Raw genomic sequence first — 18,172 nt, 5'->3', positions numbered from 1 at the left:
CCCCACAGGTATAGTGGCGCAGGTTCAGATAGGGGACCGACTTAGCCCCACTGAAAGGGAGCAGCTCAACCAACTCCTCCAGTCCAAACACCTCACCTTCTCCCCGAAGCCAGGGTACACTACTTTAACCACCCACCAGGTAGATACTCCGGGACAAGCTCCCTTGCGCCAGGCTCCGTACCGAATCCCCGAAGCAGTTAGGACAGGAATGAAGAAGGAGATCGATGAGATGCTCCAGCTCAGGGTAATTGAGCCCTCCGATAGTCCCTGGGCCTCCCCAGTTGTCTTGGTGCCCAAGAAAGATGGGACCACCCGGTTCTGCGTAGACTATCGGAGGCTCAATGAAAATACCGTGACGGACGCTTACCCTATGCCCAGGGTAGACGAGCTACTCGATCGTATAGCCAGGGGAAATTACCTGACCACTATTGACCTCTGCAAAGGTTACTGGCAGATTCCCCTGGCCCCGGAGGCTATCCCCAAGTCGGCATTCGTCACCCCATTCGGCTTATATCAGTTTAGGGTAATGCCGTTTGGGATGAAGAATGCCCCAGCTACATTCCAGCGCTTGGTGGATAGGCTCCTGGATGGCTTCCAGAGTTTTGCTTGCGCCTACCTGGACGACATAGCGATCCACAGTGAGTCCTGGGAGGACCACTTAGCTCATGTGGGAATGGTTCTGGATCAGATCCGGGCTGCTGGCCTGACTCTGAAGCCAGAAAAATGCCACTTTGGGATGGCCGAGGTACAGTACCTGGGTCACCGGGTGGGGTGTGGAAAGCAGCGACCAGAGCCGGCCAAAATAGAAGCTGTCGCCAATTGGCCCACCCCCATCACTAAGACTCAGGTCCTAGCCTTCCTGGGCACGGCAGGGTACTATAGACGGTTCGTACCAGACTACAGCACACTTGCCAAACCCCTGACTGACTTGACCAAGAAGAACTTACCTCGACAGGTCCTGTGGTCTCCCCACTGTGAAACGGCTTTCCAGGCTCTCAAAAATGCTCTAATTAACGCTCCTGTCTTGGCGGCCCCAGCCCTTAACAAACGTTTTATCGTCCATACAGATGCTTCCATGTTCGGGCTGGGAGCCGTCCTCAGCCAAGTAGGCGAAGATGGAGGGGAGCATCCAGTTGCCTACATCAGCCGGAAGCTCCTGCCCCGCGAAGTCAGCTATGCAGCGGTCGAAAAGGAGTGTTTGGCTTTGGTGTGGGCATTAAAGAAATTGACTCCCTATTTATATGGTCAGGAGTTCACTCTGGTCACCGACCATAACCCGTTGGTGTGGCTGAACCGGGTCTCTGGAGATAACGGCAGGCTATTATGTTGGAGCTTATCGTTGCAAACCTTCAATTTCACCATTACTTACAGACCTGGGAAACAGAATGGCAACGCCGACGGGTTGTCCAGACAAACCGACCTCAGCCCCGCATAACCAGCGGTCTGGACAGCCTTAGTCTGCCCCGAAAAGGGGTCAGACCGTGTCTGCCAGAGTGTTCCACAGAAAGGGAGCAATGTTACAGAAGCATTAGTTATTTTGTTGTGAAGAGCTTATTTCCCAGCAGCAATGCCTGAACCAGCAAGCCAGCGCCTAAGAAGGGCTCCAAGAAAACCGTAACAAGTTTCATTTCATAAAGAGTTAACTCTTTTTTTTTCAGCTTTTAGAAACTATTGTCTAATCACCTCTGGAGCCAGACTGCTAATTGATAAGATGAACTTGTAAACTTGTTATCTTAAGTACTGTAATCCTATTGTGGCCTGTCAAAGGACAGTGCTCTCTATCTAAATGTGTGATGGGGGATTTTGTGCTTCCCCCCCTCTCCCCCTGGGAGTGCCCTGTGTGCATGTAACCTTAATAAAAAGCAGGCTGGGCATCCCAGTCCTGAGTTCTTGTTTTGACCCTCAATCGCAGCGTTGACTCGTTTTTGTGGGCAGAAGGGTATCCTAGCTGTACTGCAGCTAAGGGAGATTATTCTATATTTGCGAGACTCATATAGAATACTATGGAAAGCAGCTTCTCCCCTCTTTAGCAATAGGGATCCAGGCTACTAAGCGGTCCATCTCTCAGCGAGACTAAGGGTAACCGTAACACTTGGGTTAATAGGTATAGAGTGATGGAGCTTGAGGATAATATAAAGTTATAAGAGGGCCTACAAGCTCTCGAGAAAACACAAGTACTTATATAAATAGAAGGTGAAGAGGGACTGGGAAAGGGAAGGAGGGGGGGCTTAGGGTTTATTTTATAGGTAAGTAGGAATAATTTAGTTAATGATAGTAATATTTACTTAGATTTATTTGAATTATATTTAAGTTAGGGGGTGTTAGGGTTAGACTTAAGTTTAAAGGGTTAATGCATTTAGAATAGTGGCAGCGACGTTGGGGACGGCAAATTAGGGGTTAATAAATGTAGGTAGGTGGCGGCAATGTTGGGGGCAGCAGATTAGGGGTTAATAAATATAATGTAGGTTGCGGCGATGTCTGTAGCGGAAGATTAGGGGTTAATAAGTATAATGTAGGTGGCGGTGATGTTAGGGGCGACAGATTAGGGGTTAATAATATTTAACTAGTGTTTGCGAGGAGGGAGTGTGGCGGTTTAGGGGTTAATATGTTTATTATAGTGGCGGCGATGTCCGGAGTGGCAGATTAGGGGTTAAAAAATGTATTATAGTGTTTGCGATGCGGGAGGGCCTTGGTTTAGGGATTAATAGGTAGTTTATGGGTGTTAGTGTACTTTTTAGCACTTTAGTTATGAGTTGTATGCTATGGCGTTGTAGTGTAAAACTCATAACTACTGACTTTAGAATGCGTTACGGATCTTGTCGGTAGAGGGTGTACCGCTCACTTTTTGGCCTCCCAGGACAGACTCGTAAATACCGGTGCTATGGAAGTCCCATAGAAAAAAGGGTTTATGAACTTTACGTAAGTCGGTTTGCGGTAAGGCCAAACAAGTGTGCGGTGCCCCTAAACCTGCAAGACTCATAATAGCAGCGGTAGTGAAAAAGCAGCGTTAGGACCTGTTAGAGCTACTTTTTTACCTTAACGCACAACTCGTAATCTAGCCGATATAAAATATGAAATACACCTTGTTCCTACAACATCTGAGCTACAGCCTGTAGTTATTTTTAAAGGGATATGAAACTCAAAAATTCTCTTTTGTGTTTCAGACAGAGCATAGAGTTTTAAAAAAAGTCCCCAGTTTACCTCTATTATCAATTTTGCTTTGTTCCCATGATATTCTGAGTTGAAGAGATACCTAGGTAGGCATCTGGAGCACTGAATGACAGGAAATAGTGCTACTATCTAGTGCTCTTCCAAATGAATAACATTCTTGCAAAAATACTGCCATATAGTGGTCCAGAAATGAGCTGGCTCTTAAGCATATGTCCCTGCTTTTCAACAAAAGATACCAAGAGGACAAAGAAAATTTGATAATAGAGGTAAATTAGAAAGTTGTGTAAAATTGCATGCTCCATCTGAATCATGAAAGAAAAAAAAATGGGTTTTATGTCCCTAACTTTAATCCATCACAGTTTCTGTGCAAAGTGCTTGGCATGGCTATTTGTCTGGTTTATCCATTTCAACCACCATCCAAATTCATTTAACAAATAACCCAGTTATCACGAGCTACTGCATTTATGCCACATTACCAACCCATACACTGCACTGAATAGAGACAAAGTGACAAAGATATTCCAGTTAATCAGAAAACACTTTTCATGCCACATTTTAAAAGAGCTTTTTGTACTTTTCTAATTCAGCTACATTCACCAACTGAAAACTTTTTTTCCTGCATGAAACACAGCTTTTTTTCAAAGTTAAAAAGAAAACAAACAGTAAATTCTCTAATGTGTTAGTGCAGTTTATTGTACTATTGCTTGCTATCTATAAACTATGGGCGAGATTACATATGCGGCGTCACCCGCAAAAGCCACCGCCGCGCCGGTGTTTAGTCCACATATACGGTGTTTAGTATCACATATACGGTGCCGCATATAAATGCGGCGCGTATATATTTTACTCCTATAAGCTAACATAGAACTGCCTCGCAAATGGGTATCACATATTCAGCTCAAGGACTTATGCAGCGAAAATTGAGACATTTTACTCCATTGTCACCTTGCCACACATAGGCAGGCATAGCAAGCCTTACGCTGAAAATGTGAGCACCGTAACTCCCGGAAAATATTAACTAACACCTAACGCATGCGCAATATCTACCTGACAACTGCAATCCCCCACCGCAATAACTAATAAAGTATATTAACCCTTATCCGCCGAACCCCCTCATCGCAATATGCCTAATTAAACTATTAACCCCTATTCCGCAATTCTCCCACATCGCAAACTACCTAATAAAGTATATTACCCCTAATCCGCCAAACCCCCACATTGCAATATGCCTAATTAAACTATTAACCCCTATTCCGCAATTCTCCCACATCGCAAACTACCTAATAAAGTATATTACCCCTAATCCGCCAAACCCCCACATTGCATATGCCTAATTAAACTATTAACCCCTATTCCGCAATTCTCCCACATCGCAAACTACCTAATAAAGTATATTAACCCCTAATCCGCCAAACCCCCACATCGCACTATGTCTAATTAAACTATTAACCCCTAATCCGCCATTCACCCACATCACAAACTACCTAATAAAGTATATTAACCCCTAATCCGCTAAACCCCCACATCACAATATGTCTAATTAAACTATTAACCCTTAATCCGCCATTCACCCACACCGCAAACTACCTAATAAAGTATATTAACCCCTAATACGCCGAACCCCCACATCACAATATTCCTAATTAAACTATTAACCCCATATCCGCCATTCACCCACATCACAAACTACCTAATAAAGTATATTAACCCCTAATCCGCTAAACCCCCACATCGCAATATGTCTAATTAAACTATTAACCCTTAATCCGCCATTCACCCACACCGCAAACTACCTAATAAAGTATATTAACCCCTAATACGCCGAACCCCCACATCACAATATTCCTAATTAAACTATTAACCCCATATCCGCCATTCACCCACATCACAAACTACCTAATAAAGTATATTAACCCCTAATCCGCTAAACCCCCACATCGCAATATGTCTAATTAAACTATTAACCCTTAATCCGCCATTCACCCACACCGCAAACTACCTAATAAAGTATATTAACCCCTAATACGCCGAACCCCCACATCACAATATTCCTAATTAAACTATTAACCCCATATCCGCCATTCACCCACATCTCAAAACTACCTAATAAAGTATATCAACCCCTAAACCGCCAAACCCCCACAATGCAAATAACTAAATACCTAAAATTAAAAAATACTAAATTACAATTAAAATAAAAAACCTAACATTACTTTTAAAATAAAAAAACTAAGTTTAAATTAATATAAAATTACAAAAATAAAAAAGTCTTACATTACATCTTTTACAATTGCCCATTAAATCCCTAATCTAAAAAATAACCCCCCCCCCCCCAAAAAAAAGCCTAAATCTAACCCCCAGATAGGTACTCACGGCTCCTGAAGTTCGGCGGTGAAGTCTTCTTCCAAGCAGCGACATCTTCTTCCATCGTGGTGACCTCTTTTTTTTTATTTTTTTTTTATTTTTTAGATTATGGATTTAATAGGCAATTGTAAAAGAGCTGAATGCCCTTTTAAGGGTAATGCCCATACATATGCCCCTTTAGGGGCAATGGGTAGTTTAAAAAATTTTAGTGTTACGTATTTTGGGGGGTTTGATGGGTGGGGGTTTACTGTTAGCGGGAACTTAGTTTTTTTTTAATGTAAAAGAGCTGTTTAATTTAGGGCAATATTTAAGGGCTATTGGTAGTTTAGTTTAGATTAGGGGGTGTTTTTATTTTGGGGGGCTTTTTTATTTTCATAGGGATTAGGTTTAATTTTTTAATTTTTGATAATTTGGTTTATTATTTTCTGTAATGTTAGACTTTTTTATTTTTTGTAATTTTAGATTAAATTAAATTTAGTTTTTTAAGTACTGTTAGGATTTTTATTTTAATAGTAATTTAGTTTATGTAATTTGCGGTTAATTTAGGGGATGTTAGGTTAGGGGGTTTAGTAATTTAATTTGTTATTTGCGTTGTGGGGGGTTAGTTGTTTAGGAGTTAATAGATTAATTAAGTTTATTGCGATGTGGGGGTTTGGCATTTTAGGGGTTAATAAGTTAGTTACTTTGCGATGTGGGAGTTTGGCGGTTTAGGGGTTAATACATTTATTAGGTAGTTTGCGATGTTGGGGTTGGCGGATTTAGGGGTTAATACTTTTTTTTAGGTAGATTGCGATGTGGATGAATGGCGGATTAGGGGTTAAAACATTTATTAGGTAGTTTGCGATGTTGGGGTTGACGGATTTAGGGGTTAATACATTTATTAGATAGTTTGCGATGTGGGTGAATGGCGGATTAGGGGTTAATAGTTTAATTAGACATATTGCGATATGGGGTTAATACATTTATTAGATAGATTGCGATGTGGGTGAATGATTAGGGGTTAATAGTTAATAGTTTAATTATGCATATTGCGTTGTGGGGGGTGTTGGTTTAGGGGTTAATAAATGTATTATTAGTTGCAATGTGGGGGGGGGGTACAGGGGTTTTACGTGTCGGGTTTATTTTTGGGAGGCGATTTAGCCTTTTATGGGAGATTTTACATATTTTTTTATTTTCTTAGGTGCCATCAGTTTCTAAAGTGCCGTAAGTCACTGGTGACTCAAGGAAATGTGTATTTGCGCACATTTCTGGACATTGCTAGTTTATTCAATTTACGGCACTTTATGAACTGCCGGCGGGGTTTATGTGATTGCCCGATGTGGGAGGTGAAATTACGGGCGGCGCGGGTTTTAGCAGTTGCGCTGAAGCCTGTGCCGCATATGTAATCTCGCCCTATATGTTTAAGTCCACACGTTATTAAAGACAGCTCCAAATCAGCAATGCAATACTTGGAGCTAGCTGGATACATATGGTGAACCAATGACAAGAAGCATATGTGTGTATCAACAAATCACTAGATAGCTCCTCTAGTGCATCACTGCTCTTAACAAAAGAATAAACAGAAACATTTCAATTTAATAACAGAAGTAAACTGAATTCTCTTAAAATTGCATGTTCAATTCATATGTTAAATGGACATATTACTCAGTAGCAGACTTCCCAACTGCCCCTTTATAAAAGGGCCAGTCCCTGATTCTGAGCTGTCTGAGCCACATGTCCTAATTTGCAGAATTTCTCTTAGACCCGCCCACAAACTGCCTAGACACACCCACATCCGGCACCGACACGCCCAATGATCACTTACAAATGCCCATAACGCCACCCACTATTCACTTGTGACCCTTCCCTTCTGACACAGCCCTACCCACAAAATGATGAAGGTCCTCCTCAACTTCCCGGGATGTTGGGAGGTATTTGGTAGTATGCTGAGTACTTATCTCCTATTCTTCTCTGCTCTATTCATCCTAGCTGCTCATTCCATGCAACATTGAAGTTACAATCCTTTACAAATGAGGCCATTGTAGTGCATACATTATAATGTTGTAAATGCACAGTGTTACTTGCTTTGTGAGCCATTTTGTTAAAACAAAGAGCCAAAAATTGTGTTTAAAACGTAGCTGACACTCTATAAATTAAAAAAAATCTGCACATTTAAATGCCTTTTTTTTATTTTACAGAGGCTTTAGGCCAGATTACGAGTGGAGTGCAAAATTGCGTTTTTGCGATATTTGCGATCCACTCGTAAAACCAGCCACGCAATAGAGTGCACTTCCATGGGCTCCAATGAGATGCTGTGAGATACGGCATGAGAACTAGTGCAGCGAAGGGGGTAATAGCTGGTTATTTATTGCGCACCTGCAAACGGGCGAATTTGAGATAAATTAGTGCTCCACTTGTAATCTAGCCCTTTATTGGATACCAGGTTAAAATGGCTGTCCAGTTCAATACTGGAATCTGGCGACTGTACATGGACTATCGCTCTGTTCGTATTTCTACCATTGTAATATTGCTACAGAAATGTAATTGCACCTCAAAATTTACCATATAATATCAGTACATTGTTATAACTCCTTCCTAAAAATATTGCAGTATAATAATATAGAATAATATATAGTACTTTTATTTAATTGCACACCAAAATATCAATACTTCTACGTAATTATGCCCCTAACATATCAGTGAATTCCCATGATATCACTAAAGTTATGTATTCACATCAATGTAATATCACTATACTGCTATACAATATATTTATGCATCCCATAATACTTTTTCTTTTTCTTCTTTCTTTAAAGGGAGGATGCGTCACAATAAAATTTCAACAGATGCTGAATATAATGAATCTCTGTGACTTCCCGTCCATGTATTTCCAAGGCTTTAAAGAGAGATGTTTAACTAAAATGAACATTTTGAACCTGATGACATTTCGTGTTGACCTGCTGGAAAAAAAATATAAATTCCTTTGCCTATTCATCTCCTAAAATAATCAGCTTTTTTAATGCATATATCTTCATGTAACAGATCCATATAATATTTATCTCTCACTTGAAGTCATTCTCTGTATAACCTTCTCTCTCTCCAAATAACATTCCAATAAATGGTTTTAACTATCCCTATAACCCTTGGTACTCTCTATATAACCTTTCACTATAGTTTCTGCTAGCTCTCCATGTAATAGTTCACAATAACTCCTATCTTCCCTTAAAACATCTCACTATAGCTCTTTCTATCTATTCATATTACATCTCCATATAACTTCTATCTCTGTATCTAATTATTATTTATGCAATATCACATTTCAGACTGTGTAACATCTATATAAACTAGGGTGCATTGTGGTGTCCTGCTATACAGAAGCTGAAGGGTTAATAATTTAATCCTTGCTTGCATATTTTGGTACTTGCTGTAAAGGTATTCTCTTAATGCCCTATGTGAGAGACTGAGAGGTGATGAGAAGCTTAATGATTTAACCTGCTTTAAAGGACTATAATAGGGCAATAATGTTAGATCAATTGTATTATTATACTATTGCTTGGCCATAACCATAAATACTATTGCTGCAAAGGAATTAAACAGATAATTACAGTCCAGTTCCAGCAATGCACTACTAGTGAGCCAATGAAAATAGACCAATGTGTGTAGCCACCAATCAACAGCGTACCCAAGGGAACAAAGTTCAATTTGATAATAATGGGGAATTTAGAAATGGCATGCTCTAATTGAATCAAAGTTTAATTTCAACTTCCCTATCCGTTTAAGCTAGTATTTTATTTTATTTTTTTGGGGTGGATGGGAGTGGGCGGAACTATGCAAACCATACATGGGTGTGGCTCTGCTACAAAGTGTCCCTGGAATTTTGTTTTCAAATTTTGGCAACTATGGGAAATACTCATGGAAACGGAATCTATCTGAACCCCAGAAACAGCAACCTTAGTCTGAGGAACCAGCAAACCCTTTCGAAAAAAATATTTTCTAACCATGTTGTTGAAGAAACAACAAAAATCTGCTGGTGTGAGAATCTGCTAAATGAAAAGATAAAGCTAGAACCAAAGTATCTTCCAGAAAAGGAAAAACTGCAATACCCTGATTGCAAACAAAAGGGTACCCAGGATCTTGTAAAATATTCTGGGAGTTGTACCCTGACCAAATGGTAGAGCAACAAACTGAAAATGCTAGTCCAGACCACCTAGAAAACTGAAGATAGTCTTTAAGAATAGGAACATAACGATAAGCACGCATAAATCTATTGTGGACATAAACTGACCTTGCAAAACAAAAAGGCAGACAAGTCTAAATAGTCTCTATTTAGGAAGAAGGAATTCTGCAAAATAAGTTCACAGCCTATAGAGCCAGAACTGATCTAAAAGTTCCTTCCCTTATAGGAATAAAGAAGAGGTTGGAAAAAAAAACCCTTCCCTGTACCAACAAAGGAACAGGAACAATCACTCCCATAAATTTTGATCTGAAAGTTTCCTCCCTTAAATGGCCAGTAAACATAGAAAATAATGTTATATAATTCTGCACATAGTGCAGAATTATATAACATTATATTAGTTCTAGCTTTATAAAACCTAATATTGCCTGTAAACTTTTATTCAAAAATAGTGTTTTCCAGACCCGCTCTCTGTGCTCTACTGACTGGCCAGATGCGCTCAGTGTAAAAAACAGACCTGCTCAGAAGAGCACAGAGAGCGGGTCTGGAAAACATTATTTTTTAATAAAAGTTCACAGGCAATATTAAGTTTTATAAAGCTAGCACTAATATAATGTTATATAATTCTGCACTATGTGCAGAATTATATAACATTATTTTCTATGTTTACTGGCCCTTTAAAGGAACAAAGAAGAGGGTTAGAATAAAACCTCTTTCCCTGTACCAATAAAGGATCAGGAACAATCACACCCATAAATTCTAGATTCAAAACTGACTAAAAAAGGCATGAGCGTTCACAAGACTTCACAGAATATTGGACAGAAAAAACAGAATGAAACCAAGCTTCCTAAAAGAAGCCAACCTGCCCCCTACTAGAGTCTCTGGATCAAGGGTTGCAGCTTTGTGCAAATTGAGATAAAGCAGTAGATTTGTTGGACTGATAAGATTTGTTTCACATAGAACTTGGCTTCCAGACAGAACCAGAGGAACTTGCTTCTAAATAAAGGATTCAGATTTCTGTGCCCTGTTCTGACGAAAGGAACAAAAATTATTTGGATAAGCTTGTTTAACTTCCATCACATTAGAGATAAAAGAAGCCAAACCAGAACAAAATTACATGTTTCCCTGAAATGAAAGAGATAAAAGCCTGGATTTAGAAACTATATCAGCAGACATACGGGCCGATTTATCAAGGGCCCCTGATGCCCCTGTTTCCACGCGAGCCTTCAAGCTTGCTAGAAACATCAGTTATGAAGCAGCAGTCTTAAGACCGCTGCTTCTTAACTTAACTGGTCCGCTACCTCTGAGTCTGCGGACATCAATCCCCCCAATCCTATGCAATCGGGTTGATTGACACCCCCTGCTCTGCAGGGGGCAGCATTGCACAAGCAGTTCACTAGAACTGCTTGTGCAATGTTAAATGTTGGCATTCAGCGATGTCCGCCAAGTTTTGATAAATCGGCCCCCAAGACTTAACCATAAACCCCTTTAGAAAGTACCAAAAACTTGCTTTAGCATAAACTTAATGACAACTAAAATAGCATCACAAATGAAAGCCTTAGCAAATTTGAGCAACAACAAATGAGGGTTAAAAAATCTTCACAAGCAGAATCATCAGAAGACTGCCCAAACATATTATTAAAACAAAGGAAGAAGTAGCAACTATATTGAAATAGATACTACGGATCTAAAAAAAGATAACCTGCTTGCTGAACCCCCCCCCAAAAAAAAAAAACTCCTATGGAAAGAATCTAACTTTAAAAGGATTAGAGGTATGTAAAGTCTGAGTAGAAATAGCCCCATCTACTTTGGCAATAGTTTCCCAAAATGTAACATTGGAGGCTGGAAAATTATACATTTTCAACTCTGCTGAAGGATTAAAAGGAATACCTGTCTTGTTTTAGCCCAATCTCTGGAAATAATCTCAGAGACCGCATCAGGGATAGGAAATACATAAAGGGATTTAACCATAGGTATAAAAACAGGATTTAAACAGTTAACCAGCTGTTAACCTCATCTACTTTAGGATCTTAAACTCTAAAGTAAACAGTTTCTTTAAAAAGAGAACAAATATGCTCAATTTAAATGAACAAGTATATACTTCAGGTCCATGATCAGAGGTAGATTCAGAACCAAAACTCTTCCTCTGAGAACGTAGCTGCTTCATGACTAGAAACATTAACTTCAGCAGGCTTAGAGCTAGTAGAAGATAAATTCTTACCTGACCTTTTACGCTTACATGAAAGAGGCATTGCCACAAACATTTCAGACACAGAAGACTGTATAAAATCATTGACTCCAGGAATCAGTAGGATTCTCCTGTAAGAAACAAACAGACGGTGAAGTAACATCCTTGGAAGCAAGAGCAGCATTAGAACGGTCAGAATGCATTAGAATATTAATACCTCAGCTTATTTACAATACCACTTAACACAATACCACTTAACACAATGCCACTTAACACAATACCACTTAACACTGGTAGGAAAGTGTTCAGATGACCCAGCTTCTAAGATAAATTTAGGGACAGTCAGTAAAGTGCAAGAAAAAAAAAGCATGCAGCTAAACGGTAACATCACCATTAAAAAAAAGCTTTAAAGAAATGGAAACACCCCCTCTCAAAAAAGAACTCTTAAAAAAATTACAAGTTCAAAAATTATAAAAGCAGAGATGCGGTTACACAGGACACCTGTTATCTAAATAGCGTACATAAGAGAGGAGGTGCGCATCAATCTGGCCAAAACGTATGCTATCACGTGTCAAAAAAAGTACACATTTGTAAAAATCTAGCGTGCGTTTAAAAATATAGGCACAAGAAAAGCTGTTAAGCGTTAAACAAATATATGCAGGCTAAACATGACACATAATTATAAATACTTAATAATAAAAAATTAAGGGGAATTACCTAATATATATATATATATATATATATATATATATATATATATATATATATATATATATATATAAAACAGGCTTATAGTGTGCCAAATATAAAATTCAAAATAAAGAACTTACCAATAGGCACTCTACTACTGGAGGAAACCAGTAGGAAGCCAAAACCAGTGCTGAAACATAACAGCAGAGGATCTGGAATAGGAGTATATTGGCAAACTAACAGAAGGAGACAAAGGACAAGTCATGATACGATTGGGTTGATTTCTGTCCGTGGCCTCAGAGCAGGCGGACAAGTTATGGAGCAGCGTTCTTTAGATACCCCCATGATGAATGAAGATGTCGCCGCCTGGATGAAGACGTCTTGCTGCCTGGATAAAGATAGGAGATGCCCCCGCGATGAAGATGTCGCCGCCTGGATGAAGACTTTCTGGGGTTAGTGTTAGATCTTTTTTTATTTTTTGGTTGTTTTTTTTTAATTAAGGATGGGCAGTAAAAGAGCTGAATGCCCTTTCAGGGGCAGTGGGTAGCTTAGGGTTTAGACTTTTTTTTTTATATTTTTATTTTGGGGGGTTGGTTGGGTGGGGGTTTACTGTTAGGGGGACTTTGTAATTTTTAGGTAAAAGAGCTGTTTAACTTAGGGTAATTTGTTAGGTTAGGGCATGTTTTTATTTTGGGAGGGTTTTTTGTTTTTTTAGGGGTATTAGATTAGGTGTAATTTTTATTATTTTGGATAATTTAATTTATTATATTTTGTAATCTTAGATTTTTTATTTTTCGTAATTTAATTTTTTTGCAATGTAATTTTTTTATTTTTTTTTTGTAGTGTTAAGATTTTTTTAATTTGTAATTTATTTATTTTTAGTTAATTGTAATGTTAGGTTACTTTATAGTTTAAACTTCGTTTATATTGTAAATTTAATTTAAACTAAGAGGGTAATAGGTTTAGAGTTCAATAGTTTCAATTAGAGTGTTGCGATGTTGGGGGCTGGCGGTTTAGGGGTTAATAGGTTTAGTTTAGTAGTTGTGATGTAGGGGGCTTGCGGTTTAGGGGTTAATAGGTTTAGTTTAGTAGTTGCGATGTGGGGGCCGGCGGTTTAGGGGTTAATAGGTTTATTATAGTAGTAGCGATGTGGGGGCCGGCGGTTTAGGGGTTAATAGCTTTATATAGTTTTGGCTATGTGGGTGGGCGGCAGATTAGGGTTTAATAAGTTTAATATAGTATTTGCGATGCGGGAGGGTGGCGGTTTAGGGGTTAATAGGTCGTTTATGGGTGTTAGTGTACTTTGTAACATTTTAGTTATGAGTTCTGTGAAACATTTTTGTTTTGCAAAGTCCATAACTACTGGTCTCAGATCGCGAAATGGATTGTGTCGGTATAGGCTGTAACGCAAGGATTTTAGCCGGACCGCACAACCTGTATAACGGCGCTATGGAAATCCCGCACTCAAACGTCATTTTTTGAGTGCGGAATGGATCGTTGCGTTACAGCTATACCACCACGACTTGTAATACGGGAGATCTGCCATTCCACGCGCAATGGCCAATTTTTCAGCGCTATAGCCATACCGCACCATATTGCAAAACTTGTAATCTAGGTGTTTTTAATTAAGATATGTACATTGTTTTTTTTTTTAGATATAATGTAATTGCACACTTAATATACTGCAGTATAATGTAAATATAACTTTTGTAGCCAATGGGAAACAAAAAAAATAGTGTGACTCACTTTATTGCAATATTCACTTTATTGCTATGGTCTGGAACCAAACCTGCAATATCTCCGAGGTCCGCCTGTACTTGGATTTTGCAAATGCGCTTGATACAGTTCCACATGAGAGATTAATCTGAAAAATTAAGGACTGGGAATAGCTGAAAATGTTAGCTCATGGATAAATAACTGGATAAAAGACAGGGAGCAACGAGTAGTAGTAAACAGATCAAATGGTAATAGCCTTAGCAAAACAGAGGAGGAAAGGTATTTGGGAAAAGTTATACATAGCAAGCTAGAGATGGGTGTTTAATGCAGGGTAGCAGCTACTAAGGCTAATAAGATACTAGTATGTATTAAAAGAGACATTGATGCAAGGGAGGAAAGCATACTTATCTCACTATATAAATCCCTGGTAAGACCTCACCTTAAGTATGGAGTGCAGCTCTGGACCAATCTCTAAAAAAAAGACATTGCAGACTTAGGAAAAGTTCAGAGATAGGCCACAAAACTAATAAGGGGAATGAAGAATTTAACCTATGAGGAGTAGTTAGCCAAACTGGTTCTGTTATTGAGAGGTGACATGATAACATTTTTCAAATACATTCAAGGCCCATATGCAGAGATGGCAGAATCTGTTTATTCCAAGAAAATTGTTTGTGACAAGAGGTCACAATTTAAGACTGGAGGAAAGGAGATTTAATCTCCAGCAGCGTAAATGCCTTTTCACTGTAAAAGAAATTCAGTTTTGGAACTCATTGCCTAAGGAGGTAGTAAATGCCAATGCATTAGACACATTTAAAAACTGTTTAAAAACATTTCTGTCCAAAATGTAGTGATATGATTGCTGGTGTTAAATGGGTCACCCTTTAATGGGATTAATGTAAGCTCAACTGGAGCTTTTATTGTAAATAAGTTAAGAGAGAAGTAAACTAGAAACCCCTATCTGATAATACATTGGACTCCAGCCCTTCTCATCTCCTTTGGCTTAGCTTGCCCCTACATACTCACTGACAACTTCTTGATTGGCTTAGCGCAGCTCCTTACCATGCTCTCGTAAGCCATGACATTCCAAGTAGTACATTGCTGCTCCAGATCCTACACTTCAACAGAAGATACCAAGAGACTGAGGCAAATTTGATAACATAAGTAAATAAGAAAGATGTTTAAAATAGAATGCTGAATAATGAAAGAAAAATGTGGGCTTTCATATCACTTAAACACCTAGCCCAATAGAGTGATACCTGTTGCAGCATAGACCCTCACCCTGGACCCCAGCCATCACACATGCCTACAAGAAAAGGCAAAACATCCACCAACCTAACCATCACAGGGATGTGGGCTCTCCAATGCCTCCAGGGACTAGAGGAGGAGAAGGAAATTAATAATTTTCTTTCTTTGATGGGCAGAAATAACAATTAAGTGGTCAGCAAGGGAAGTCACTGTTAAGGGGGAGTGGTTATCTCACTGGTATCTGTGTAGGACGAGGGAAGATACAACAGTTCTATTTCATTTTGCTGTGTATTTCAGAAAGTTGCATGGTTTATTAGAATTAATTTGAAGTTTGTATATTTACCACTGGCAGGCCATTTAATTCATCTACCCATTGTTGTGTAAGGGTAACATGCTTACATCCACTGCTCTATGGGGCAGACGTTTCTACTTACTATGACCAAGATTACAAGTTGTGCACTAAACCGGGTGCGTAAATAATGCAAAAAAAATAGTGGCATCGCACTTTCCATAGCGCTGCCATTACAAGTTACTGAAAAACCTTCTTTTGTTGTGCGGTATGGTGCGTTAAGCTCCATACCGCACAAAACCCTTGACTTGACGTTTTCCCCCATAGACATCAATGGAGAGAAAGTGTTAGAAAAAAACTAAGACCTGCGATCGCCGAATGGAGATCACAGTAACGCAATCCCCATTGATGTCTATGGGGAAAATAAATTTATGAACAAGGAGAAAATGCAGCACTCGGGGGACACCAACTTGAAATTAAAAGGCAAAACTTTATTCCATTAGTTTAAAAATACAGGTAGGATCAGGGAATTAACCCCTTACGCGTTTCGTGCTCCGCCTGAGCACTTAGTCATAGGGATATTTGCTTAAACCGGACATAGCCTATTTAAAGGCACAGTGTCCAATCAAGCAATGTTTCAGAAAGATTTAAAAAAACAATAATATAAAAACATGTTGACATTGAACATGATCATCTTGCAATATGAATGCATGAATCAGCCAAACATCAGTGAATATTAAATGTAAAAATAAACAATTTTGTATCACATCAAAGTTCCGTAGTATTAAATGCAACAACACACTGCTTCAAAAAGACAATATAAACATAGATCTTGTAACAATGACATTAATCAGCTAGAGACACTATATGTATAGAAAAGCTTTTACCCAATACATAAAACTTTTAACTAACCTAGTACGTTTATGTTACGTAGGAACTGAAGTTGTTGCCATATTGTTTAATAAATACAAGAAAAAATCATAGCAGTGTGTTACATAACACTGAACATGGTTAGTAATGTTGTGTAAGGTATATGTCTTGGGATGAATTGATAACCAAATAGCATAGTGTGACATGGTAAAACTGGAAATAGATATTAGTCTATGAATAGACTCATATCCCACTCCTTATTTAAACCTTCAGGGGTAACCGTTCTTAATTTATATATCCAATACATTTCTTGTTTGAGTAACATTTTATTTCTGTTTCCCCCTCTGGTCGGTGGATACATTTTATCAATGACTTTAACTGTCATATTAAATTTATTTGTCATGTATATGCTGAAATGGTGCCGTGCAATTGCTGAATTTTTATTATACATTTTAGTGTCATATATGTGTTCCCTCATACGAGATCTTAATTCTCTACTAGTCTGACCTGTATATTGCATGTGACACAGATTACACTCAAGTAAATATACAACATAGTGGCTCCTGCAATTTGCATAGAAACCAATGTTGTAACTTTCAAGGGTTACAGTACTTAAAAGTTTCTCCTCTGCCTATAATGTCACAGGTTGAACACGGGCCAGTGCCACATTTAAAAGTTCCTGCTATCGAAACAAAAGAAAGATAACAGGGATTTTGCAGATTCTCCTATTGTTTTCTCAACTGAATACTCTAATCAGTATAACCAGGTATGTGGTATCCTAAGGAGAAACTTACAAATCTTACAACAAGATGAGATACTAAGTGGGATTATTGATAAATGTAAATTTGGTCCCAGACGGGCGCCCACTTTAGCCAATAAATTGTCACCAAGCTTAGTGTCCTCTAAGAAACAGAGAACAGGTACATGGCTACATAAAAAAGCAACTTTTAAATGTGGCACTGGCCCGTGTTCAACCTGTGACATTATAGGCAGAGGAGAAACTTTTTCAAGTACTGTAACCCTTGAAAGTTACAACATTGGTTTCTATGCAAATTGCAGGAGCCACTATGTTGTATATTTACTTGAGTGTAATCTGTGTCACATGCAATATACAGGTCAGACTAGTAGAGAATTAAGATCTCGTATGAGGGAACACATATATGACACTAAAATGTATAATAAAAATTCAGCAATTGCACGGCACCATTTCAGCATATACATGACAAATAAATTTAATATGACAGTTAAAGTCATTGATAAAATGTATCCACCGACCAGAGGGGGAAACAGAAATAAAATGTTACTCAAACAAGAAATGTATTGGATATATAAATTAAGAATGGTTACCCCTGAAGGTTTAAATAAGGAGTGGGATATGAGTCTATTCATAGACTAATATCTATTTCCAGTTTTACCATGTCACACTATGCTATTTGGTTATCAATTCATCCCAAGACATATACCTTACACAACATTACTAACCATG

The 18,172-nt window shown here is 38.7% G+C and overlaps 1 protein-coding gene across 2 annotated transcripts in view; it reads left to right on the top strand.

The window, feature by feature from the left end:
• The window catches only part of CD164L2 (CD164 molecule like 2), a 62,293-nt gene extending 53,639 nt beyond the window's left edge, over window positions 1–8,654 (top strand). For both annotated transcript variants that reach the window (XM_053707060.1, XM_053707059.1), the window contains one exon: window positions 8,331–8,654. In XM_053707060.1, coding sequence (XP_053563035.1) covers window positions 8,331–8,349 — 19 coding nt within the window. In that variant the 3' untranslated portion in view covers window positions 8,350–8,654. The remainder of the gene's footprint in view (window positions 1–8,330) is intronic.
• The last annotated feature ends 9,518 nt before the right edge of the window (window positions 8,655–18,172 follow it).

The sequence above is a fragment of the Bombina bombina genome, chromosome 3, assembly GCF_027579735.1.
Source record: "Bombina bombina isolate aBomBom1 chromosome 3, aBomBom1.pri, whole genome shotgun sequence".
NCBI classification, from domain to species: Eukaryota; Metazoa; Chordata; class Amphibia; order Anura; family Bombinatoridae; genus Bombina; species Bombina bombina.
This window is presented reverse-complemented; position numbering and strand designations above follow the sequence as displayed.